General features: G+C 47.0%; 1 protein-coding gene and 1 long non-coding RNA gene across 4 annotated transcripts; one reads left to right on the forward strand and one right to left on the reverse strand.

Moving 5' to 3' along the window:
• Positions 1-1,232: 1,232 nt before the first annotated feature.
• On the reverse strand, positions 1,233-10,302 carry CSTF2 (cleavage stimulation factor subunit 2). Of its 3 annotated transcripts, XM_079962453.1 has the most exons (6): positions 9,157-10,302; positions 7,135-7,221; positions 4,689-5,680; positions 3,690-3,818; positions 2,490-2,614; positions 1,233-1,728 (listed from the first exon to the last, which is right to left on the reverse strand). In XM_079962453.1, exons 3-6 carry the CDS (start codon positions 5,667-5,669, stop codon positions 1,713-1,715), a joined length of 1,251 nt encoding a protein of 416 aa, XP_079818579.1. In that variant the 5' UTR covers positions 5,670-5,680; positions 7,135-7,221; positions 9,157-10,302; the 3' UTR covers positions 1,233-1,712. The 3 variants fall into 3 exon arrangements, with proteins under 3 accessions (XP_079818579.1, XP_079818577.1, XP_079818578.1); XM_079962451.1 differs by lacking the exon at positions 9,157-10,302 and having other exon boundaries at positions 6,632-7,613; XM_079962452.1 differs by lacking the exon at positions 9,157-10,302 and having other exon boundaries at positions 4,689-5,484; positions 6,625-7,613.
• A 4,651-nt stretch (positions 10,303-14,953) lies between these two features.
• On the forward strand, positions 14,954-17,642 carry LOC307208098. The gene is made up of 2 exons (XR_013834963.1): positions 14,954-15,918; positions 17,307-17,642. It is a non-coding gene; the product is annotated as an uncharacterized lncRNA (long non-coding RNA).
• The last annotated feature ends 7,238 nt before the right edge of the window (positions 17,643-24,880 follow it).

Genomic DNA, 24,880 nt, shown 5'->3' on the forward strand with positions numbered 1-24,880 from the left:
CACCCAACCCTTCTTCCCTGGCAAGGGGCATTTTGTGGTTCGCCTCAGGTGCCCAAATGTCTTGGGCTTGTGCTGTGAGAAGCACAACACAGCCTAGTCAAGGGTGGCTAAACTGTGGCCTTCCAGCTGTTGGACTCCAGCTGCCATCAGTCCTAGGCAGTGTAGCCAATGGCAAGGAGTGATGGGACCAGTAGTCCAATAGCATCTACAATATGAGTTACCCACGCCTAACTTAGAGATCAGTCTTCAGCACCAGGAATCTGTGGGCTTGTATATCATAATGTATGTTGAATTTCTTTTTTAAAAAATAAATGAGAGGGGGGTATGATGGAAAGCATAAATGGGAATCCCTTTTTGTTTTGCAGGCTAGATGTTGTCCAGGGACAAAATGGTCCGGTGCCACATTCTCACACAAAAAAATTCTTGTGAGCATGTAGCCACCTTAGCTCTTGGGAGAACATATTGAAATTAAATGTGGGTCTCATGTTGCAGATTTGGGTTAACCGGCCTCAGAAGCTTCAGAGCTGTGGTGAGGGAACTGTGTCCCTTCTGATGCTGTTGGACCTCAACTCCCATCAGCCCCAGCCAACATGGCCAGTGATGATGGGAGTTGCAGTCCAACACTGGGAGGGTCAAAGGTCCCCTGGCCATCATGTAAGGCACCATAGGGTGCCACGGCACACTGATTGAAAACCATGGCTGTTGAACCTCAACTCCCATCAACCCCAGCCAACATGGCCAGTGATGATGGGAGTTGTAGTCCAACAGCATCAGGCGGGTCAAAGGTCCCCCTTTCCTGTGTTGGTGCATGCATGTGCATGTATGGAGGGAATGAGTGTCCTCTAGCCCTGACAGGGTCCTCTTGATAACATGCCATGTTAGGAGAGAATGGGCACAAACTTTGCAGATCCTCCTCAGTGGTCATGGAACAAACTTTCCTCAGCAGTGCATAAAGAAGTCCTATTCTGCCCCATTTTTCAGGAGTGCTGTAGGAGTTCCTTGTCTGGATCAGCTTTTACTTTGCTGGTTAGATAAGAGTAGGAGAATTTTAATCTAGTGCCTTTGAAAAAAATAATTGGGCAGCAGTAGGGATGACACAACAGGCAGAATGTGTGGGAACGACTTCATGGGAACGTAAGCTAAGCTTTGATCTAGAAGGGAGGATGAGGTGACTGGGGAAGCAATACAGATGTACGACAAGCCACACGGTTTTAGTCAAACCCAACTTTTAATTGAAACTCAAGGAAGTAAACAAAATGATGGGAGAAGTAAGATAAACAAGGGGAAGGGAGCCCCCTTCCCCTCAGTACTGATCTGGTTCAGACATAGGAAGGGTGTAGAAACCATTTTCTATGCTGTCTTCAACATGCCATTTGGTTAGACATTTTTCAAAAGAATTTTACAGTTGTATCTCGGGTTACATATGCTTCAGGTTACAAATGCTTCAGGTTACAGACTCTGCTAACCCAGAAATAGTACCTCAGATTAAGAACTTTGCTTCAGCATGAGAACAGAAATCGTGCTCCGGCGGCGCGGCGGGAGCAGGAGGCCCCATTAGCTAAAGTGGTGCTTCAATGGTGCTTAACAGTTTCAGGTTAAGAACGGACCTCCGGAACGAATTAAGTTCTTAACCCGAGTTACCACTGTATTAACAAGATGGATTAGGCTCCCATCACACCAATCTGCTGCTGAGAAACACCTAAACGTTGAGTTCAGCCGGACTGATCCCTGAAAGGAGAAAGAGAAACAGCTGTTCAACATATGGACTACTAATAGAACAAGCAGCAAAAGCTAAACTGCAGAGAAGTTGGTGAGCATTTCTGAGTGATTTTGTGGGCAAAAGACTAATTAGGGACTATGAAGGGTACTGAGAGGGCAGTTTGCTGCTGTTTAAAGGCTGGGCATGCATCAGTTTGGAGCTGCTTGGATTAAGGAATGGTGCCTTGCTCCATGTCTGGCTGCTGGCTACACTTGCCATCAGATCTTTTGCAATTCTGCAGTTGCCAGTGAGCATGTCTCTGAGTGCTCTTCCAAGCCTGCCATTCAACCATTGTTTCTCTTTGGCTTTTTCAGCATAGTTTTCTTCATATGGAAGGTCTTCTAGAAGTGCTAGAGAAACATGTTGAGGCATATTAAAGAACTGTGCCTCTTTGCCGACCCTTTATAGAAATCTGGGACTGTGGGCACAACCTTTTCCCCCAAAGGTGCAATGTTCCAAGACCCTGAAATGGTCAGCTGAAGATGAGGGCATGGGGGTGTTTGTACACCTGCCTTCATTTCAAGGGGTTTTGAACAGGAGAAATAAGTGCTGGATTCTGCCCTTTAGTATAACTGATTATTCATTGGAAAAAGAAGGCAATGGGAGTACATTAACTAGCACAGCCTTTGCTAATGAAATGATTGACTGGGTGAGACTATGAAGCAAGTGCCATCCAAGCTGGGCTTGGCACGGTCTTAGGATGTTTTGTAGAGCCCAGCTCCCCTCTTACCCCATGGCGTTGTTGCAGCCATTCGGTGCATCCTCTTTCATTTCGAAAATGCTCAGCCATTCCTCTGAATGAAAATTAGCCAACTCTTCGTCCGTCATATTGAGGAATTGTTCAATGCATTCGGCCTATGGAGAGATGAAAGAAACTGATAAGGATGCATTCAGACCAATATGTCTTTTCAGTAGAAAAGACGGTAATCTCTTTGGGATTTTTCAGAGTGGTTATTAAACCGTGGTAACTTATTCTCTCCCTCTGTCCCCCACATAACCATAGCATTAATAACCATGCTGACAATTGCATCTGAACTGGAGATTCACAGATTCACAGAATTGTAGAGCTGGGAAGGATCCCAAGGGTCATCTAGTCGAAATCTCAACACACAGCCCCCCATCCCATTTGAAACCAGACTTACCCTGCTTACCTTTGCAAACGTGCTAGCAGTTGCTGCACCACTAGGAGACTCAAGCAGGCCATTTCAGTCCCATGTTAAGAAGTGGGTAAGCTAAGCAAGAAGGGCTATATTGCCTCCGGGATGAGAGGAAGCCTACCTCTGTGTACCAGTTGCCGGATTGTGAGTGGGAGAGTGCTACAGCTTTCTTTTCCTGCTTGTGGAGTTTCCAAAGGCACCTGGCTGGCCACTGTGAGAACAGAACACTGGACTAAATAGACCTTTGATCTGACCCCAAATCACCTGCACTCTAATTGGAACCAGTGGTGAAATTCTTGCTGCTCATATTTCTTTTCTTATTTCAGAAATCATAGTTTATTATACACAACTTATATAGCAACACCCCCCCCCAATATTAGGACAGCATATTACACTCTAAAAGCTAGTTTGAAAAGATCTGCAAAGCACATTACATCAACATATTAGAGGGATGTGTTCTACCACACTCATTCCAGAGTTTGGGGGTAGCTGCTGAAAAGACCTTGATGTTACTGCCAGTGATATTGCCCCCCAGCACTGGCCAGCAGCATTTAGCTGACCTTCTGTCACTGGTGCCACTGTGGAGTACAGGGAGGGAGGGGGCCATGAGGTGGGGGACTGGTGGGACCACAGGATTGGCCCCACCAGTGCATTTTGCACTGTTCTGACCTCACCTGTGATGGGTCAGGTAAGCGCTGCCACCCCATCCTGCAGACTGTCGCTGCTTGCCTCTTTAACAGAGAGCTCAAAGAAGGCAACATTGTTTGGCTTACGTCATCTTTATCCAGGTGTTCTTCTTCATCTTGGCCAGGACTGAAGCCCTCAGGTTGGCTGGCTGCTTGCTCGCTTGCTCCTGGCATGTCTACAACTTGTTCTGCTGCTGCTGTAGGCATGCTGACCACCTGTAAACACAAAGGAAGATTTCAGAAAGTTTGCTGACCCCCTCCTCAGTCATGTGGTTTACATGGATAACATTCACATGGTGTCTGAAAACAGCTCCAGACACTACTAGCTGCACTACCTCTGGACACTAAGAGCTGGGAGACACGCATGGGGAAAATAAAGGGCAGTTATTTGATTAGAAAAGCACACAGGGACATGGTCCACTGTCCCATCACTGGAGGCAATTTAACTTCTGACTACCACTTCAAAAGAAATAAAGTGCCACTCCTGCTCCTTTGTCCAATCCATGGATTTTCCTGCCAACATCATGTAAAGGAGAGGTATGTTGACAGCTGGGGAAAGTTCAGGAGAGTACCGGGCAACAGAGGCAGAATCCCTGATACAATTTCCAAAGCTAGGAACTTAGCTCTCTCTAATGATCTCTCTCATTACTGGGTTTCAGCCTTTGCACTGCAAGCAGTTTTCTGCTTTGAAGGTGCAGGGCCTGCCAGAGTGTTTGCCTTTTCTTTCAGGGCAGAAGTTGGGCACCTGTGACAGGGACCCCCCCCCCAGTAATCACTGGCCAAACTGGCTGGGGCTGATGAGAGCTGGAGTCCAGCAACACCTGGAGGGATGCAAGTTCCCCATCCTAGAGTCATATCTAAGTTATAGGTCAACCACTGTAGCCCCCCCCCCCCCGCTGCTCAGGAACAAAAAAGGATGGGGGTAATGATGAAAATTGCACCTACCCACTCCCATCTCCATTGGGAAATAAATCACTATACCAATCGTCTGGCCATGACCCTATGAGGCTGTTCATGTTCTGGCTCCAAGAATGTGTCTAGGAACCCATTGGGGAAAATGAAACAGCACACGGTTACTCCACATACCTGTTGAGGTTCCTGCAGATCAGTTGCTGCCTTGCTCAAAGGTCCAGGACCTTGAATTTCTCCAGTCATTGGCTCCAAGCCTTTGGGTTCCATGCCCTGGGGAGGCTCTATGGCTCTGGGAGCTATTCCATGAGGCTGTGTGCCTTGATAGTTCATGACTCTAGGTGGCTCCATGCATCTAGGGAGCACCATGACCAAGAATTCCATCCTTCTGGCCTCCGTGCCTTGATAATTCATGGCTCTGGGTGGCACGATGCCTATAGAGAGCACCTTGACCACGTATTCCTTCCATCTGGGCTCCATGCCTTGATAATTAATGGCTCTGGGATCTATTCCATGAGGCTGTGAGCCTTGATAGTTCATGCCTCTAGGTGGCTCCATGCCTCTAGGGAGCACCTTGACCACGTATTCCGTCCCTCTGGGCTCCATCCCTTGATATCCCATTCCTCTGGGCCTCATGCCTCTAGGGGGCTCCATGTCCCTCTCTCCCATCTCTCTCCTGCCTGTAGTGGGCGCCCTGTCCCTCACTCTGCACTCCATGACTTGATATTTCGTGCATCTGGGCTCCCTGCCTCTAGGGGGCTCCATGTCCCTCTCTCCCATCTCTCCCCTGCCTCTAGTGGGCTCCCTGTCCCTCACTCTGCGCTCCATGCCTTGATATTCCATGCGTCTGGGCTCCCTGCCTCTAGGGGGCTCCATGTCCCTCTCTCCCATCTCTCCCCTGCCTCTAGTGGGCTCCCTGTCCCTCACTCTGCGCTCCATGCCTTGATATTCCATGCGTCTGGGCTCCCTGCCTCTAGTGGGCTCCATGTCCCTCTCTCCCATCTCTCCCCTGCCGCCAGTGGGTGCCACGTCCCTCTCTCTGCGCTCCATGCTTTGATATTCCATGTGTCTGGGCTCCCTGCCTCTAGTGGGCTCCATGTCCTTCTCTTCCATCTCTCTGCGCTCCATGCCTTGATTTATCATGCCCCTGCCATCCATGCCTCTTCCACCTGCATTGAAGACAATTACACTTATACAAACAGCGCTGGGAGTTACCTGTCCGAGACCATGCAAGGAGCCCATGCCAATACAGTGAAAATGCCCACCTACTACAGGAATAGAGGAGCTTTGAATGAAGCTTCATGTATTTCAGACAGAAGTGGGCTCCCTTCAGACAGAAGAAGGCAATAGGTGTAAGAGTGCAGAGACGCATTTCCTCACACACCCTTGGAAGCAGTGGTGCTGATTATGATGGCACAGGGGGGAATTTTTGGACCTCTTTGTCCTCCCATAAGGTCTACTCTCCCCAGGGCATAATGTTTAAGGAACTTAATAATTATTGCCTAAGATCTAGCAACTCAATCAAAATTGTCACTTTAAATGCTATCTCTTATTCATCAATATTTTATAATTTGGCACTTCCGAGCAGGCATTTATTCTGTTTAGATCCAATTATTAACAAAAATGTCTGCAGAGAATTTGCTGTTCTGCTAAGACGTTGCATTAGATAACAATAGGAATAAGAGTGTTTCTTTTTCTTGTGGATACATTTCCGTTTTATTTTATTGAATTTTTATTTTCTTTTTTGAAGTATGGATAGCATTATGCTTTACTTTTACAATCTCCATTGAGTTTAAGGAAAGTATGAGGGAACGAAAAATGGATTGCACCAGTCTGGTTAACACCCTTTGTGCTTTGATTTTGTGTGTGTTTATAGTTTACAGGGTTCCTTAGCCAGGATGTTTCAAGGAAGTGTTTTTCAATATGATCCTCTGTAACATGGCATACCCTTTATAATTATTTATATTCATTATTGTGAAGTATATTGCATGAGATACAGCATTGTTTATTTTAGCTACACTGCTATTTGTTTCATATATCACCCCTGCTGATGAATCCCTTACTGTGCTGTGATTTATACCGGTAAATGATCCTTCTCATTTAAGCCTGAAACCTCTTACCTTGGACATCCATCAAGGACACTTGACTGTGTTCATTCATTGGTCCGCCACTTGTTACACGGGGTGGCGGTCCACGGGTGTCATAACCAGCCATGCCGTGCATGGGGGGACCCTGGTAGAGAGACCTCTGGTGCATTGTCCCAAGATAATCCCTGCAGAAGAGGATGAGAAGCAAGGAGGCGGTGGGAGAAGACATCAGAAAATCTAGGGAAAGAAGACTGACAGCACAGTACTATTCCAGTTCAAGTGCATCACCTCTGTGCCACCGCTTTGCTCAAGAAGCAGCATGCACTGTCCTAAGTCAGGCTGCAAAGGACAAAGTGCTGCCTTTGGGAAATTCCCCCTGGATGTCAATTCTGCCATTGAAATCCCAGGCATGTCCAGGAAAATCTGGGCGAATGGCAGCCCAAGCTTGAGAAGCAACATGCACTGTGCTAAGTCAGGTTGCAAAGGGGCATAGCTGTCAACTTTCAGATTTGAAAATAAGGGATCAGCAGCCTCACCTGTCCTGGGCACAGTCTACGGAATATATAACAATCCGGGATAGCAGTAGGAAGCAGTGGGAAACGGTGCTGGAATAAGGGAATTTCCTGCAAAAAAAGGGAAGGTTGACAGCTATGCAAAGGGATTGTGTGTGTATCACATGACTGTTATTTTGTATCCCCAAACCCACAAACACAGTACCGTGGTACCTCGGGTTACATATGCTTCAGGTTACATACGCTTCAGGTTACACACTCCGCTAATCTGGAAATAGTGCTTCGGGTTAAGAACTTTGCTTCAGGATGAGAACAGAAATTATGCTCCGGTGGCGCGGCAGCAGCAGGAGGCCCCATTAGCTAAAGTGGTGCTTCAGGTTAAGAACAGTTTCAGGTTAAGTACAGACCTCCGGAATGAATTAAGTACTTAACCCGAGGTACCACTGTAATCATAAAAGCCCAGCATTCACGTCCTCCAACAGCAAACAACTCAATATGGCTAACCTGACCCAACAACCTACCCCCCACCCATCACCGCCACCCACACATACAAACAAGCCACACTGAAATCACCTGAATGCAACCAACCAAGCTCAACCCCTTAATCTCTTGCATTATCAATAAAAATCAATCAATCAATCAATCAATAAATACATAAACAAAGGAACTACCCACATGATGCTGACACAAACCCCTAGACTAATAAAAGGCAACAGAACAATACCCCCATCTCTTCCCCAACTGAAAGATGTCTATGACAAAGGTCTCTTGCACCAACTGTAAACAAACAATGAAAAAGACTATGAAATGAAAGTGGAGACAACAGATCTACCATTCACTGTTGAGCTATTTGTTTTGTAACACAAAAAACTTCCGTGAAAAGTTTTTTGAGAAAAAACGCACAACAACCCAATTCAGAAATTGGTAATACCAAGAGAAAGGCTTACACAGTCTAGCAATGTCTTCCTGATATGCCAGTGATCAACCTGCAGGAAACCTTTCTGCACAGTGCAGCATGCAAACATGGGAAACCAGCCCCCAGGTGGATCACTTCCGACACCTCACTCAGCAACACATGAGAACCGCTCAATGCTATTCTGCAAACACGCATCTCCCCAATAAGCCCAACAACTTCCCTCCCTCCCTCCCTCTCTCATAAAGCTCCTGAAGTACTATACATGAGCTTGTGCAAATCACAATCCCCCCCTTCATTATTTATTGTAAGTAATAAATATTAGTTGAACATTTAAAATTCAATCAATCAACCTAGGACTTCCCCTCCATGGCTTCCCCAAAGTTCCAATTCTTACTGCATATTATATTTATTCTAAGCCTTAGCTTCTTCACAAAAAACTCCACCAGACTTTCCTCTGCAGTTCTTACTCAAATCCTACTTGCATTTTAACATGTTTCCATTGAGTTTAAAAAATCTACATTTTCCAGTCCTCCTTAAAGTCAGTCTCTTTTTGATCTCTAATTTTCCAAGTCAAACTTGCCAGTTATACACATTTTGTCAATTGCAGTTGTCATTCTGTTTTAGTAGGTACCGTCTCCTCAAGCCATTTTTGTGCATATAATATTCAGATAATATATATTCCCAACAAAATCAACTGTTAAAGCCAGCTATGTTCTTCATTCAGAATATGCTAGTGTCCTGATTCTTCCCAACCATTAAAATCCAGGCAGTGGACGAGGAGGGCAAAAACACTCTCCAAGACCAGAAACCAGGGACCCTTGCTTTCAGATACTGTCAGTCATCAAATGGAATTTCTCCAGATGACACTGGGTGGCTCTCTCCTTTTAGAGGAGAGCACTGCTGAAGAAATAGGAAAGATCAAAACCTTAAGGTTACTCAGCTCTGTAAAAGATTCCCCTTATTGTGGGCTGGGACCACAATTTCCTACAAAGATAACTCTTACTGTTGTTGAAAAGGACTAGTTCGGAATGAGGAAGGGAAACCCCTTTGAGATTTTAATTGCATCCCATAACATTGGTTGTGGCCAGCCTAGTTCTACATTCCAAGTCCCAAATTTTGCCCAGACTCACCGGAGCTGCAGTATCGAACCTTCTGCGCTGAGAACTGTTGGGAAATGCAAGAGGAGGTCAGGAATAATATTGTGTTGAATCAACTGCTGCATACGCAACCTTGATTCAAAAGAAGTGGCAAAGCATGATTGGCTGCTTTTTCTACCCCATGGTATCTCCAAATGTTGTTATCTGTTACAAAGCTTCTTCATTCCGTTCAAGGATGTCTGGTGTAGCCTTGTTTTTATTCCATCTAACTTTTTGTCCTCAATGCAAATGATTAAATTATTTTGGTTTCTTCCAGCTGCTCTGGGTGACATAACTAGGGGAAAGGATACCCTGCCTTGCCTCCAAAGAGTCCAGGGTTTTTTCCCACTCACCCAGCCCTGCACAACACCACTTGTGAGGCCGCTTACTGTATGTCAAGAGATAGCAAGTGGCCCAAAGTCACCCAGGGAGCTTCATGGATTTCCTCAGTTCTAGCCACCACAGCACACTGGTTTTCAGCCTGTTTAAGGATTGTAGAAAGTAGACCCCCCTCCTCCAACACAACAGCAATCAAACCACTGACATGCAGGCAATACAGTGTTCAGATCTGCACATAATGCTAACCCTTGGATTCTTTAACAAACTACAAGCTAACCATGAGTTGTTCCACAGATGTCATGCCATAGCTTGCTCTTGCTTTGTGACTTTGTAGTTTATCTAGTGCAATCCTTCACATAGTTTCTTGAAAATGTCGTGGAAATAGTCCTAGGTAAGAGCTAACTTATATTAAATCAACAGATGGGACCACTGATAACCAACAAGGCGTCTAGTGGGTACCCTTTATTAATTCTGCTGCAGCAGGACAGCACCTTGAGAGCCAGTGTGGTATAGTGGTTAAGAGCAGTAGACTCAACTGGGTTCATGTCTCCACTCCTCCACATGCAGCTGCTGGGTGACCTTGGGCCAGTCACACTTCTTTGAAGTCTCTCAGCCCCATTCACCTCACAGAGTGTTTGTTGTGAGGGAGGAAGGGAAAGGAGAATGTTAGCCGCTTTGAGACTCCTTTGGGTAGTGATATAGCAGGGTATCAAATCCAAACTCTTCTTCTTCTTCTCTAGGTCGATTCCCAAAAGCACTGCCCAAGCAAGGAAATCATCAAGACTTTTATACAACTTTGTAACTAGTAAATTAGGGACGCGGGTGGCGCTGTGGGTTAAAGCCTCAGCGCCTAGGACTTGCCGATCGAAAGGTCGGCGGTTCGAATCCCTGCGGCGGGGTGCGCTCCCGCTGCTCGGTCCCAGCGCCTGCCAACCTAGCAGTTCGAAAGCACCTCCAGGTGCAAGTAGATAAATAGGGACCGCTTACCAGCGGGAAGGTAAACGGCGTTTCCGTGTGCGGCTCTGGCTCGCCAGATGCAGCGATGTCACGCTGGCCACGTGACCCGGAAGTGTCTCCGGACAGCGCTGGCCCCCGGCCTCTTAAGTGAGATGGGCGCACAACCCCAGAGTCTGTCAAGACTGGCCCGTACGGGCAGGGGTACCTTTACCTTTACCTTTTAACTAGTAAATTATTGGTAAATATTAGCAAAAAATGCATCAAAATGAGTGCAGAAAGTTTGCCTCACCCTGCCTCACAGGTGGGCCAGCCCTATGTTACAGAGAGCCTTGGAGAGTGCAGCTGCAGGTGAGGGATACCTTGATAGAAAGTCCCTCCTCACCTCAAACTTGTCAGTAGGTCGGCCTGGAAAAGTGGGATCATAACTAGGCACTGATGGATTATCTGCTTTACCCCAAACTTGTTTCAACATCATCGTGCCACCTCCTGCCATGCCACCTGGGGAGAAAAATAGTCAGCAAAGGAGGCATTAGGTGGATTATGAGGATGGGTGGAGGGGAAATGTCAGGAAAAAATGAAAAGCAAACTCGGTGATTTAAAACCACTCTTGCAAATAAGTCAACAACAAGCCTGCAATTTATTTATTTCTACTAGTCTGCTATGAGACTAGAATTGTAGAATCATAGAGCTGGAAGGGACATCAAGGGTCATCTAGTCCAACCCCCCTGCCATGCAGAAATCACCACCTTCTGATGGATTTGAGTAGATGGATTGGATTGAGTGTTAAGTGGGAATTATTGTGATTTTGGCACAAGCAAGGTTTGTCTGCTTTGCCTTTTTCAGTCCTTAGCTGAAAATATGCAAACCACAAGGGTTTTTGGTAAGGAACAAGTGGACAATGATGAGACAAATTCATGGGGAAGGAGGGTCCACACAGTGGCTGGTGCTCAAATGGCTAAACAGAACATTCACAGTCAGAGAGTCTACGTAGAATAATCAAGTATCAAGGGTCTCCGCTTCGGGTCTTGCTGGGTGACCTTGGGCCAGTCACACTTCTCTGAAGTCTCTCAGCCCCACTCACCTCCCAGAGTGTCTGTTGTGGGGGAGGAAGGGAAAGGAGAATGTTAGCCGCTTTGAGACTCCTTAAAGGGAGTGAAAGGCGGGATATCAAATCCAAACTCTTCTTCTTCTTCTTCCCACTGGGTCACATGCACTGGCAGAGGAACGGGGGTGCGGAGGGAGTGCACCGCCCCTGGCACCACTATTCCGCTAGGGTACCATCGCGGTGCCCCCCCCCAACACACGCCACACACCCCTGCGCACGCTGGGTGCCACGCCCCCACAGATGGCGTGTCACTCCCCCAGGGTGCGTGCAGTGCCCCGCAGTGCCATGCCACTCCCCGTGGCGGTGTGCCATGCACCCAGAATGCACCCCACACCCCTGCAGGTGCCAGGCCACGCCCTTGTGGGTGGCATGCCATGCCCCGGGGTGCACACCACGCCCCCACAGTGGTGCACCACACCCCTGGGAGCACCAGCTACGCCCCCGCCTGCTCTCCGCCCCCCGGTAGCGGAGCACGCAGCTTCGCCACTTGCTATATGGACTCCCTGCAGGCCAGGCAGGCCGGGGGGGGGGGCAGTGCCTAAGAAGGATCTCTGAGCTCCTTAGATAAGGAGGAGTGTGTGTGTCCATGCTAACTGTGGGAAAAGGGGGAAGCCTCATGGAAGAGAAGAGAAGAGAAGAGAAGAGAAGAGAAGAGAAGAGAAGAGAAGAGAAGAGAAGCCTTCCACTGAGTTCTTCCCTCTTCCTCCAGCATTCTCCATGGAGAAAGATGCTTTCCTTCTCCCATATCTTGCGCAGAAGCTGTAGCGAGGTGTGTGTTTGTGTGTGGTGTGTGTGTGATCCATCCCTCCTTCCCCAGCTGCCTCGTGCCCCAGCATGGAATTCCAGGTTGCCTGCATCAGATGAGTTGTTTAATAAAAGCCCCGTTTAAAACAGAAAAGCAAAAGCACAGCAAAACATTAAAAAAGATAAAGCAATAATTTTTAAAACACGCTACTCCAGCCTTCCTAAGGTTTTGTAACACTAAGTTGGGGAAGTCCTGTGGAGGACTTGTACAGACTGTGGAGGTCCTCATTAATTTAGCTCTTGATTAAGGTTTTATATTATGGGATTGGGTTGAGTGACTGATTATCAGACATTATTGAGTATAGAATTTCGTGGATTTCTAGATTTGTTTCTTAGCTGGCAGTGAATCAAATGAATAAGAGTTTTTAATATGTTTCAAAATGAAAACAAACACACTGCATTATAATTCTCCACATCAGATCTCTATACCTGGCCCCACAACTTAATCTTACACATGTTTCTTAATAAAGATGTTATTTTACATTCACTGGTGTTTACCAACAGTTAAGTGTGCCTAGGATTGCTGTCTTACCTTAGTTGCCATCTCTGGCCAAATTAAGCCCATTCCTGCCTCAAGGTTTCCTCTGTCTCCTTGCTCCTGACCCCACTGACCCCTTTTTAAAATTAAATTTTCTGTTTTACAATTTAAATACTCATTTTACATCCTTAAGATATCAGTGACTTCCCTTTTTTCTTTTTAATCCCTGCATATTTTACAAAAAATATAGCAATCAGTATTCCATTATTGCATCAATCAAATTTATTTACACTGCTGAATTAATCTCTTCAGCTGTACACAATTATTTTCCACATACTCAAAAAACATTTTCCAATCTTCTTTAAACGCATGTTCTTCTTGTTCTCTTATTCTACATGTTAAGTCTGCAAGTTGTGCATATTTTGTCAACTTAAGTTGCCATTCTTCTTTGGTTGGGACCTCGCTCGTTTTCCATTTGGGGGCTAACAAAACATGGGCCGCAGTTGTTCATACATAAATAACCTTTTCTGGGAGCAGGAGGGGGGCTCCTACTCCCAGTGACCCTCGGTCACTGCTAAATCAAGGACAAACATTGGGAAGACTGTTATGTACTGAGTTAAATAGGATCCAAAATGCAGCAGTCTGATTGGCCCTAGAACAATAGGATTCAGAATGCAGCAGTCTGACTGGTCCACAGGAGCTACCCAATCCAGCTGCAGGTGGAAGTGAATCTGCAACCTGATTGGCCTACAGGGGAATCCCGGAATAAGCCAATCACGTGGGGCCCATTGTGTAAATAATGTATATAAAGCAGACATTCTGGGGGAACTTCCATTCCTCCTCACCACTATGAGCAGAATAAAGAGCATGAAACCCACTCTTGACTCCGAGTATATTTCAAAGACACACACACAGAAAGACTCGCCTCCTGGAGCCAAGGGGCTGGGGCCAGGTATGTAGGTTGGCATCTACCCTGGGACTGGCACTCCTGCCTGGATTGGCTGTGGCAAGAGAGGAGGGGTTTCACTGACATGCATACTCCCCCAGCTTAGAGAGAGAGAAAGAAAACACATTGAGGGTAGCAATCTGCGTCTTGGTTGTCCTAAGTCAGACCGAAGAAGGGTGGTGTGAATTGCACATGACTGTTACTTCACATCCCCAACCCAACCCGACAAATAATCATAAAACACCTGCATTCAGAAAATGGGAATTTCAGGTTAATAGCGTAGCCATCTCTTCTGACATGCTAGTTTTCAACCTACAGAAAAAGTTTATGCACTATGAAGCATTCAATCATGGGGCTCTCAGGTAGACCATATCCAACACCTCACACAGCAACACACATGAGAACAAGTGACCATGTGGCATCCACATCATTGTCCACCCAAGCAGACAGGGAAAAGGAAGTACTTTTCCACCCTGTGCATGGCTAACTATGGAATTTGTTACAAATTGTAGTGATGGCTGCCCAGATTCTGCCAAACTAGCAGTTCAAAAGCATACCAGTGCAAGTAGATAAATAGGTAACGCTGTGGCGGGAAGGTAAACGGCTTTTCCGTGCGCTCTGGCACTTGTTAAGTTCCTCCATGCGCCAGTAGCAGTTTAGTCCTCTGGCCACATGACCCAGATAGCTTTCTGTGGCCAAAGCCGGCTCCCTTGGCCTGAAACAAGATGAGTGCCACACCCCATAGTCCAGCCTTTGACTGGATTTAACCATCCAGGGGTCCTTTACCTTTTACCTTAAAAGGGGATTAGACAAATTCACAGAGGAATTTGCTAGAAGCCATAACGGCTGCAAAATAAAACAGGCATCATGCCCCCGATTGCCAGTTGCAGGGGAACAACAGCAGGAGAGAACATATGGTTGGCCTCTGTGGGAAAGAGGATGCTGGGCTAATTAATTAGGCGCAGATGGCAGCAGGATTGGCATCTCCAGTGGAGGAGCCTCGTGCTCTGGCACTGAGGGGTGGAGAGCAGGCGGAGGTGGGGCTGGTGCGAGTCCCGGAGGCGTGGCGCGCCACCCGCAGGGGCGGGGCATGTGCCCTGGGGACGGGGCGTTCCTCCTGCAGGGGTGTGGCGTCCAGCATGGGGGGGGGGCTGCTGTGATGGCACCCCACTGGAATCGCGTTGCCAGGGGCGGTGCACTCCCCCCGCACTCCTCTTCCTCCCCCAGTGGGCACCTGCTAGCTTTTAATGCAGGTGTGGGGAATCTTTGTCCTTCCAAAGTTGCTAAACCCTTAGTCCCATTAGCCCTAGCAAGCATGGCCAATGGGCAGGTGTGGTAGGACTGCAGTTCAGTAACCTTGGGAGGGCACCAAGATAAAAGAAAGATACTGACGGGTGCATCTGCAAGCAGACTGCCTTGCAGAGCTCTTGGAATGAAGAATGTGGCCCAAGAGCTCAGACTCCATTGCGTTGGACAATTTTCCTGGCCGACTAGTTTGAAAGTTAAAGTTTTTAACAGAGGTTCAGGACATATTCAAAGCTGTGATCTGTAGCATTCTCATAAGTGAAAGCAGACTTTTAAAAGAGAAACATAATGCAAACCTCCAATTAGATCAAGTGCTAAACTGCCTACTCTAGATAAGGTTACACTTTCCCTGAAGGAGCAGGTTTGCAGTTTGGGGGTGCTTTTCAATGCAGCTGTCACTGGAGCTACAAGTGCCTTCTCCCAACTATGACTGGTTTGACAGTTATGGCCAATCGTAGATTTATAGAATCCAGATCAGGAAAAACCTTGGCACCGGAGTTCCTTATCTTTAAACCAGATTTGTGTGGGATGTAAGCATCGAAAACGCCTATGTAAAAGGTTAATTACAAGAACTGCAGAACTCTGTGATGTCGTACACTCTGTGTCCGTTATAGAGTTGGCATAGTTATGGCAGTTAGCGGAACAGTCTCAGCTGGCCAGCAGATATGTTCCATTGTGCTGCTGTCTGCCTCAGAGTTAGATTCAGGTGGAAAGCCGGGTTGATCTCTCAAAGTCATAATAAATAACAAGATGGAAGATGGAAAAATCTTTTTTAATAATTCCAGTGGCACCTTTAAGATCAACTAAATATAAGCTTTCAAGGTATGAGCTTTCATGTTTAATCTAATTAGATGTTAAATGTTAGGATGTTAGATGTTCTAGCAAATTAAGTATCATCTACCTACATTGTGAGGGACGCGGGTGGCGCTGTGGGTTAAACCACAGAGCTTAGGGCTTGCCGATCAGAAGGTCAGCAGTTCGAATCCCCGCGACGGGCTGAGCTTCCATTGCTCGGTCCCTGCTCCTGCCAACCTAGCAGTTCAAAAGCACGTCAAAGTGCAAGTAGATAAATAGGTACCGCTCCGGCGGGAGGGTAAACGGCGTTTCCGTGCGCTGCTCTGGTTTGCCAGAAGGAGCTTAGTCATGCTGGCCACATGACCCAGAAGCTGTACGCCGGCTCCCTCGGCCAATAAAGCGAGATGAGCGCTGCAACCCCAGAGTCAGTCACGACTGGACCTAATGGTCAGGGGTCCCTTTACCTTTACCTACATTGTGTATTTTAATCTACAAGTGCAAGTACACTAAGTAAAAGTCGTATGTTATTTGAACTTTAAAAGAGAGTGACTTGCATAGTTTTTATAGGAGAGAAAAGAGAACTACCGTATTTTTCGCTCTATAAGACGCACCAGGCCATAAGAGTCACCTTGTTTTTGGAGGAGGAAAACAAGAAAAAAAATATTCTGAATCTCAGAAGCCAGAACAACAAGAGGGATCGCTGCGCAGTGAAAGCAGCAATCCCTCTTGCTGTTCTGCCTCCCGTGATAGCTGCGCAGCCTGCATTCGCTCCATAAGACGCACACACATTTCCCCTTACTTTTTAGGAGGGAAAAAGTGAGTCTTATAGAGCAAAAAATACAGTAATTAAAGAGTCAAAGGACCCAGGGCTGTCTTCCACATACTCTGCAAATGGGAACTACAGTGTAATTCCCACAATTTGGACTGGACGCAGCTTTCAAATAGAGGGCTGTCCTCTGTAAAACGAGAAGCGTGACAACTTTGCACAGGTTTCCCCACTTGAGTTTTAAAGGACAACATATCTGATAATCATCAAGCTCTGTTCACACACAATAACATGGTAGAAGAATAAACACTGAAGACAGCACCACACATTACACACTCATGACTTATTCAATTTGTTTTTGAATAACTGCTTTTATGCAGCCTCTCATAACAGAAGTTCTCTGGATGTTGCACAAAGCGACCCTTCCAGTCAAAGTATATAAAACAACAGAAATGACAACTAAATTAATTTTTTAAAACTGAAACAATTAAAAAGCTATGGATTAGATCAAACTAGGTTATATAACAGACCTGCTGAAAATAGTGGGCTTGCTCTGAGCACAGCTAATGTTGGATAGCACCCTACATTTCTTTCTGCATTTCTATAGGGTTATTTAAAAACTTATCTTTATTTTGAAATTGCCTCTTAGGAGAAAAGCTGTAACCCAGTGAGCTTCAGGGTCAAACTGGCAGAACCATGAAATGTGTACAGCAAGACTTTGTGTTCCCTGAAGACTACTGCGCTCATAATAACAAGATAACATTCAACGCACAGCTGTGTCAAGTGGAAGCTTTTAGTGAAGAATTAGACATAACATCCTCACTGGTGCAATAATAATAATAATATAGGAAAATTCCTGCATGTTAATATCCATGTTTGGGGCAAGTATTCTTTGGTGAGAGAACCCCAGCAGAGATTTAATGTCACAAAATAGTGTTATAGACAGTATAAACCTAGAAATTAATAAATGCTAGGATTTTGGTTATTTGTGGTATGAAGGGACAACGCAAGCTGCAAAGAAATTCCTGGGCTGGCTTATGCAAACCAACCTGGCTGGCTGGAGGAAGAGCAGACCTGTTAGCATTACAAAAAATGTGTTGATAGGCCATAGAAGGATCCTTTGGCCTGGGGAGTCAGATGCCACAAAAGTTGCCAGGGTAACTATGTGTTTGAGGGCACAGGAAAAGGGAGTTTGAAGCAAATGCTTCTAGGCAGGAGGAGGAGGAGGCAGTAAGGCTGGGAACCATCTCTGAGGGAAACAGCCTGAAGGTTACTTGTGCTGCTGCTACTTCTGGAAATGTGCATGCTTTACGATCTAGACTTCCTCCATGCAAACCTCTTCACCTGCTGAGCTTCTCAGGTAGACTAGGGGACAGCAGAAGCTTGATTACCTAGTTCCTCCCAAAGTAAGGGGAAGTGGACATCTAAGCCTGGCAGAACAGCTTAGTCTATGCTATTTCCCTCTTCCTGCATTAATTAGAAAGCAGGTTGGTTATATGAAGCTGGTTTTCCCATAATCCGCACAAACTTTCCTCCTTAAAGGATACCATAGCCCCTTGCCTCTGGAGCAGAGCCTCAGATAATGGCCTGGGCAGGTTCTTTTGGGAGCAGAGTTCAGATAAAGGAAAAAATACGGTAAAAGGTAAAGGACCCTCAGACGGTTAAGTCCAGTTAAAGGTGACTATGGGGTGCGGCGCTTATCTCGCTTTTCAAGCCAAGGGAACCGGCGTTTGCCCACAGACAGCTTTCCGGGTCATGTGGCCAGCATGACTAAACCGCTTTTGATGCAAGGGGACACCGTGACAGAAGCCAGAGCACATGGAACTGTTGTTTGCCTTCCTACTGCAGATTTATCTGGTGTGATTTGGAACTGCTAAGTTGGCAGAAGTTGGGACAGAGCAATGGGAGCTCACCCCATTGCACAAATTCGAACTGTCAACCTTCCAATCGGCAAGATACCCGATATATGGATACCTGGGGCTAAGGAATCTATAGTTTGTGCAGCACAAGGAAAGGCAGAATCCTAAAAGGGAGCTTCCTTATAAGAAGGTCCTCTTTGCCATCGCTTATCGCCACTTGGTAGGCTCGTCGAATTGAGCTCTAACCCATGTCTGGTCCGATTCAGAATCAGTTTTCTGCCACTGGCACTCTAGCTGTCTCAGCAATTGTTTCATTGCCCTCAGCTCTGGGGAAAATCATGGGGCTGTCTGACTCCATGCAAACGGAGAGGGCGCTTCAGAGCAGGCCACCAGGGAATCATCTGAAATGCCATCAACACGGGATAAAACACCCCCTACCACTTTTTGGAAACCATTTAGATCCATGAAGTGGCGGAGGCAGACCATCCAAATCGGTCCCACCTCCCTGCAGAAGGGAAGGGTTGTTGAGAAGTCCAGTTGCACTAGGAAGTGATCCGACCATGGCACCTCTTTTGTTTCATTTTACTTACTGTTGAATCACCCACGTCCACAGAGGTGAACACCAGGTCTAAGGCATGTCTGCGACTATGAGTTGGGCCAAACTTATTCAGGGACAACCCCATGAAGGCCATGCTTTCCACAAAGTCCTGAGTGCCCCTTGTAAAGTCATGTCGGCATAGATGTTAAAATCCCCTAGGACAGGGATGTCCAACCGGTCAACCACAATCAACAGGTCGATCCCCTCTTGATAGAAGTTGACCGCAGGCTCTATTTCCTCCACAGGGGGGAATGAGACCTGGCCCTGCCCCCTCATTCTGTCCATTATTTGCGCACAATTTCAAGAACGGAAGACGGCGGGATTAAGCGTGTTCTCCTTCATAGAAAACACGTGTTGCGGTGGGATCTGAACAGGCCATCCCTCTGTTGCTGGGCGGGTTAGTATGGATGACCATCCGCAGTGATTGGGTGGTTGGGTTAGTGGGCAAATTTTGGTGTTGCCATTTAGGGGGATGGACCAAAGGTTATAAAATCAAGTAACGCAGCATTGACTGGGCCCTTTTGCTGCGTGCATCGGATCACCTGGAGCACTTGGGACCGTCTGGAGGACAGTGGAACTGTCTGGTTACATTTCTTTATTTCCCCCTTCTTTTTAATCCTCTCTAGTTCCTTAATTAATTTAATTCCCCCTTTCCCCCGTTTGATTTCCCACCCCACCCCTTACCCTGCCCTTTGGGCAGATTCTCCCTGTATCTGTGAGCGCTGCCTGCGTGTAATCCTCCTTGTCTTGCCTTTCCCAATAGGGAGAGAGCCCCCATTAGGGCCTTTCTTTTGCAAAAAAGTTTTCCCCATTTGGCCTGTTTGTTAACTGTGGGGCTAGTCAGGGCTGTTCCCAGCTTAGCTGGAATCACTTTCATTTATTCCCAAAGGTTGGCTTTATTTTGGGTGTGTGCAGTGCTGTTGGCTGAATTTTAATCTAGCCTTGGGCGGGAGCGCTATTTTGAGCTTCCTTTAATAATGCAATGAGTCAAATATTCTTAAGAGCAGAAGCAGGGAGGCCTTCACGGCCTGCACATATCATTCAAGCCTAAGCCTGCTACAGTTAGCAGTACAGAAAGTTGTTAAGTCTCTGTGACACGTGACTCATTGTCTCTATAAGAATGTATCTGCTTGCAGGCTCAGTTGTTGCTATATATCTGAGGCAGACAGAGGGAGCCAGAGGCTCTCTGTGCCTCCAATGATTATGAGCACTGTGTATGCTCTTGAACTATGCTGCTTCTGAATAAGTTTATTTTCTTTTTTGCTCTGATAGTGGCAACCGCCATTTTAGAGACGAGCCATTGTGGTTTGTGGCTAGAGTGCAGGACTAAGGACCTGGGAGACAGGGTTCATATCCCCCACTTAGCCATTGTTATAACAAAACAAAACAAAACAAAACAAAACAAAACAAAACAAAACAAAACAAAACAAAACAAAACAAAACAAAACAAGCTTCTCCTTTTGGACTACGGTGATACCTCTGGCTACGTACTTAATTCGTTCCAGAGGTCCGTTCTTAACCTGAAACTGTTCTTAAGCTGAAGCACCACTTTAGCTAATGGGGCCTCCCGCTTCTGCTGTGCTGCCGCCGCACGATTTCTGTTCTCATCCTGAAGCTAATTTCTGGGTTAGCAGAGTCTGTAACCTGAAGCGTATGTAACCTGAAGCGTATGTAACCTGAAGCGTATGTAACCTGAGGTACCACTGTATTCTGTTGCTGGGTAAAGGTAAAGGGACCCCTGACCATTAGGTCCACTCGTGACCGACTCTGTGGTTGCAGCACTCATCTCCGTTTATTGGCCGAGGGAGCCGGCGTACAGCTTCCGGGTCATGTGGCCAGCATGACTAAGCCGCTTCTGGTGAACCAGAGCAGCGCACGGAAACGCCGTTTACCTTCCCGCCAGAGCGGCACCTATTGATCTACTTGCACTTTGACATGCTTTCGAACTGCTAGGTTGGCAAGAGCAGGGACTGAGCAACAGGAGCTCACCCCATCACGGGGATTCGAACCGCCGACCTTCTGATCGGCAAGTCCTAGGCTCTGTGGTTTAACCCACAGCGCCACCTGCGTTGCTGGGTAGTTGCTGGCCTATTTGTGATATTGCTCCCAAAAAAGAACTTTGAGTTTTCCCCATTGTAGTGGCAGCACACATCTGGACTGAGGAGTTAAGGGACCGTTGGGTCTGTCTTGGTCTGATAACCAGGCAGTGGTGAGCGTCCTGGCAAAACGGTTCTCATGCTCCGGCAGAGTCTCCACCCCTTTTATGTGCTTTCCAGCTGCACTGCTTAAGGTTTAATATTGTGTTTCTGCTCTCTTTATTACGGGATCATCTAATGTTTTCGCAGACACACTATCCCGTTTTTTCAGTTGGAGAGCTTCAGATCCCGGGCGCTGGACGCCCAGCTATAGCCGGATTTTTCTGGAGCTCCTGTGGCACATTGGCAACAATTAATAATTATGGGGAGTAGAAGCTTACGTTTCCCCTTCCGCTTTTAGGTCTTATGAGAAGGCCTGGACTAGCGTTTAGCTGGCAGTCCTCGGCCATTCAGAGGAACTTGCCCCTATCCTCTGAGCAGGTCCTGCAGTACTTGGCCCAGCTGCTGCAGATCGGATGCACTGCTAAGGCTATCAGAATTCAGTCCGCTGCAATGTCTGTGTTATGTACTGAGTTGAATAGGATCCAAAATGCATTAGTCTGATTGGTCCTAGAACAATAGGATCCAAAATGCAGCAGTCTGATTGGTCCTAGAACAATAGGATTCAGAATGCAGCAGTCTGATTGGTCCTAGAACAATGCAGCAATATGATTGGTCTGCAGGAGCCACCCAATCCGGCTCCAGATGGAAGTGAATCCACAACCTGATTGGCCTACAGGAGAATTCCGGAATTAGCCAATCATGTGCAGCCCATTGTGTAAATAATGTATATAAAGCAGATACTTTGAGGGGGCATTCAAATCCTCCTCACCACTATGAGCTGAATAAAGAGCATGAAATCCACTCTCGACTCTGAGTATATTTCAGTCTGCTATAGTAAAGCTTTAATTTTTCAGAGACCCTTGTAAAAAAGGGTCATGTGCAGGGCCTTGGAAGGTTGGAATAGGCTCCAACCTTCACAGGACAGCAGGCAGGAAGCCAGTCAATTTTTTACCTATGCAGTATCCGCAACAAGTTAAGACTTGTCTGCTGGTTCAAGATCAAGGCGAAACTTCTTTCAGTATTCCATTGTAATTTTGGTGTACTGAGGGTTGGGAAAATTTGTGTTGGACCCAGCATGAGGCTGAGAGTCTGGAGGCTTATTTCCTCAGGACTTTTCCTTATCTGCTTTGGAGCTTGTCATTAGTGTCTGGAGCTCTAAGTCAGACCTAGTGGGCAGGGTTGCCACCATCAGGCTTCCAGTCACGGGTGAGGCAGGCCCTTGCCCTGTTATTGGATACCAGAAATATTTGGCTTTTCACTCCCCTGGGGGCTGGCTTGATCCTAGTGCACAAAAATGGGTTCCCGTTAGACAGGCATCTAATTGCTCACGTTGTGCGCCAGTTATTGCAGCCTGCGGTTTGCCTACCGCTGAACACGCCTCATTCCTTCCAAATAGGTGCTGCTGCAAAGGCTGCGCACTGGGGCCTGTCAGTAGACAGGATTGTGCATACGGGTCATCGGAAGTCTGATGCTGACAAAGGTTACGTCAGGAAGCATCATCAATGATGCCTGTGCTGATGCCTGTCTGTTATTTCCTTTTTTCATAGGAGCAGCTGTGCTCATTTGGATTGTTGGCCACAGCATCATGCACTGAGCTGGCAAGCACGCTGACGAGCCTGGACTGGGGACGCCATCTCGGCCTTCCTGCCCATGTGAATGTATCCTGGGTGTTCAGATGGGGAATGCTTTGGGAGGAGTTCCTTCCTTTGGTGTGGTTGAGTGTGACCTATGTAGGTCCCCCCTGCAGCGCATGTGGTGCAGCAGGGCGAAAATGATTTGCTGTCTTCCCCCGGCATTTAAGTTTGAGTCCCACATGCATGAGGACTTGGATGAGTTGATGGCAGCTCTCCCTGGATTCAAAATATTTTGGTCGCAATTGCTTCAGTGACATGCGTGGTGCGGTAGCCACGGTCCACCTGCCACCGAGAGGGCCAGAAAGCGTGTGGATAGCGCAGTGGCCATGAAGGTCCTTGCCTTGGGATGTGTGGTTGTCTGCCATGCAGTGCAGGAAGTACACTAATAGTGCTGTGGCTAAGAGGGTTTATTCCTGGGGTGTGTGTGTGTGTGTGTGTGTGTGTGTGTGTTTAATTTTGCACCCTGACATTAGCATCAAGCTTCTTCTTTTTACAGGGATGATGGAGTGCACCTCTCTCCAGCTGGTTATGACATTTGGTTTACTGCCGTGTTGTTGGGGTTGAGGAATTGGGTGCAGTTGTGAGTGGTTTGGCGGCGAGCGTGAGGGCTCGATTGGCGGTTAGGCATTGGTTAAAAAATTGGTTGGTGGAGGGGTAAATGCCTGCCCTCCAATGCTGCTGCGGAAAGGGAATTCCGTTAAAGGAATCCAGGGGCTTGCCATTCTTTTGTCCATACCCCTGAACGGGGCTTAGGGCTGCGCAAGCGCCCGGGAGCATGCAGGGGGGGGGGGGATGAGGGTCTGGTGCCCAGCTCCATGCTCTCCCTATTATTGTTTTCCCTCACTGGCTTTCGCTGGAATCCGGAAGTCAGTTCTGTCCCTGGACGTGGGGACAGATAGTCATAACCAATGCCTAAGCAACCACTCACATTTATGTATTTTAATAAAGTTGTGGCCAAAATTATGCCAAAAACTTTAAACAAAAAATATGTGTGAATTGTGAATTATTTAGGGCTGACTTGGGGGACCTCGACACGCAACTTCTTGTTTAGCAATCCATGTTGCGTTCCCCCCCAAAAGTGGCAGAAGTATTTGCTCGCCCCCCTACAAAAAGCTCAAAAACTTTGGGTGTCCCCCCCCCCCGCCCCCAAATGGGTAGATCACTGCTAGTTTTTTTTCTCCTGGGAGTAGATTGCAGTCTCTTGGAAGTTGGGTGTTCCTGCCCTAGGACAACCAAACTAGGTGTCTCCAGGAGAACATCTGCCACGACCTGAAGCAGCTTGGGCAGGGAATCCTTGGTGCAGCAGGGAAGTCAGTACCTGAAAAGGAATCCTGTACTGCCCCTATTGCCCAGCGTCCAGAACATGCACTCAGAAAACTGGGTTTTTCCAATAGGATGCCTGGTGCAAGCTACAGACTTCCTAAAAATAACTGCAACACCCCCCTCCCCTCCCATATGATCTCGGTTGCTGTGTGTAAGAGAAACCTGGCAAGAACAGGCCCATCTGCTTCACCCAGCCATGTTGCTGTTACACATGCCAGGTCAAGTCCTATATCCATGATCAAGTCGTGGATGACAGCGGTCTTGTGAATCATTGACCTGGCATTGCACAGCAGCACTCTAAGGTCATGTGGGTCTCCCTTGTTGGTTCCAGTATCTTTCTGGTCAAGACCAGAGTCAGAGGCAAGGATAGTCTTCAAACAATGACTAAACCTGCCTCCTTGGTAATGTCATGATGTGGTCTTAGCGCAACTCCTCCTCCTACCCGTGATCACTGAGATCGGGTGTCTCGGTGCATCCCCTCTGTGGAACCTGCCCCAGCCATTCATTATACCATTTCCATTCCTTTATAATAAGTTTGTTATCCTGATTCCTTATTTTCTTCTGGTAAGTTTCACCATTTTTGCATAGTCCATGCGTTTTTGTAACCAATC

The sequence above is a fragment of the Podarcis cretensis genome, assembly GCF_951804945.1.
Source record: "Podarcis cretensis genome assembly, chromosome: Z".
In the NCBI taxonomy this organism is placed as follows: domain Eukaryota; kingdom Metazoa; phylum Chordata; class Lepidosauria; order Squamata; family Lacertidae; genus Podarcis; species Podarcis cretensis.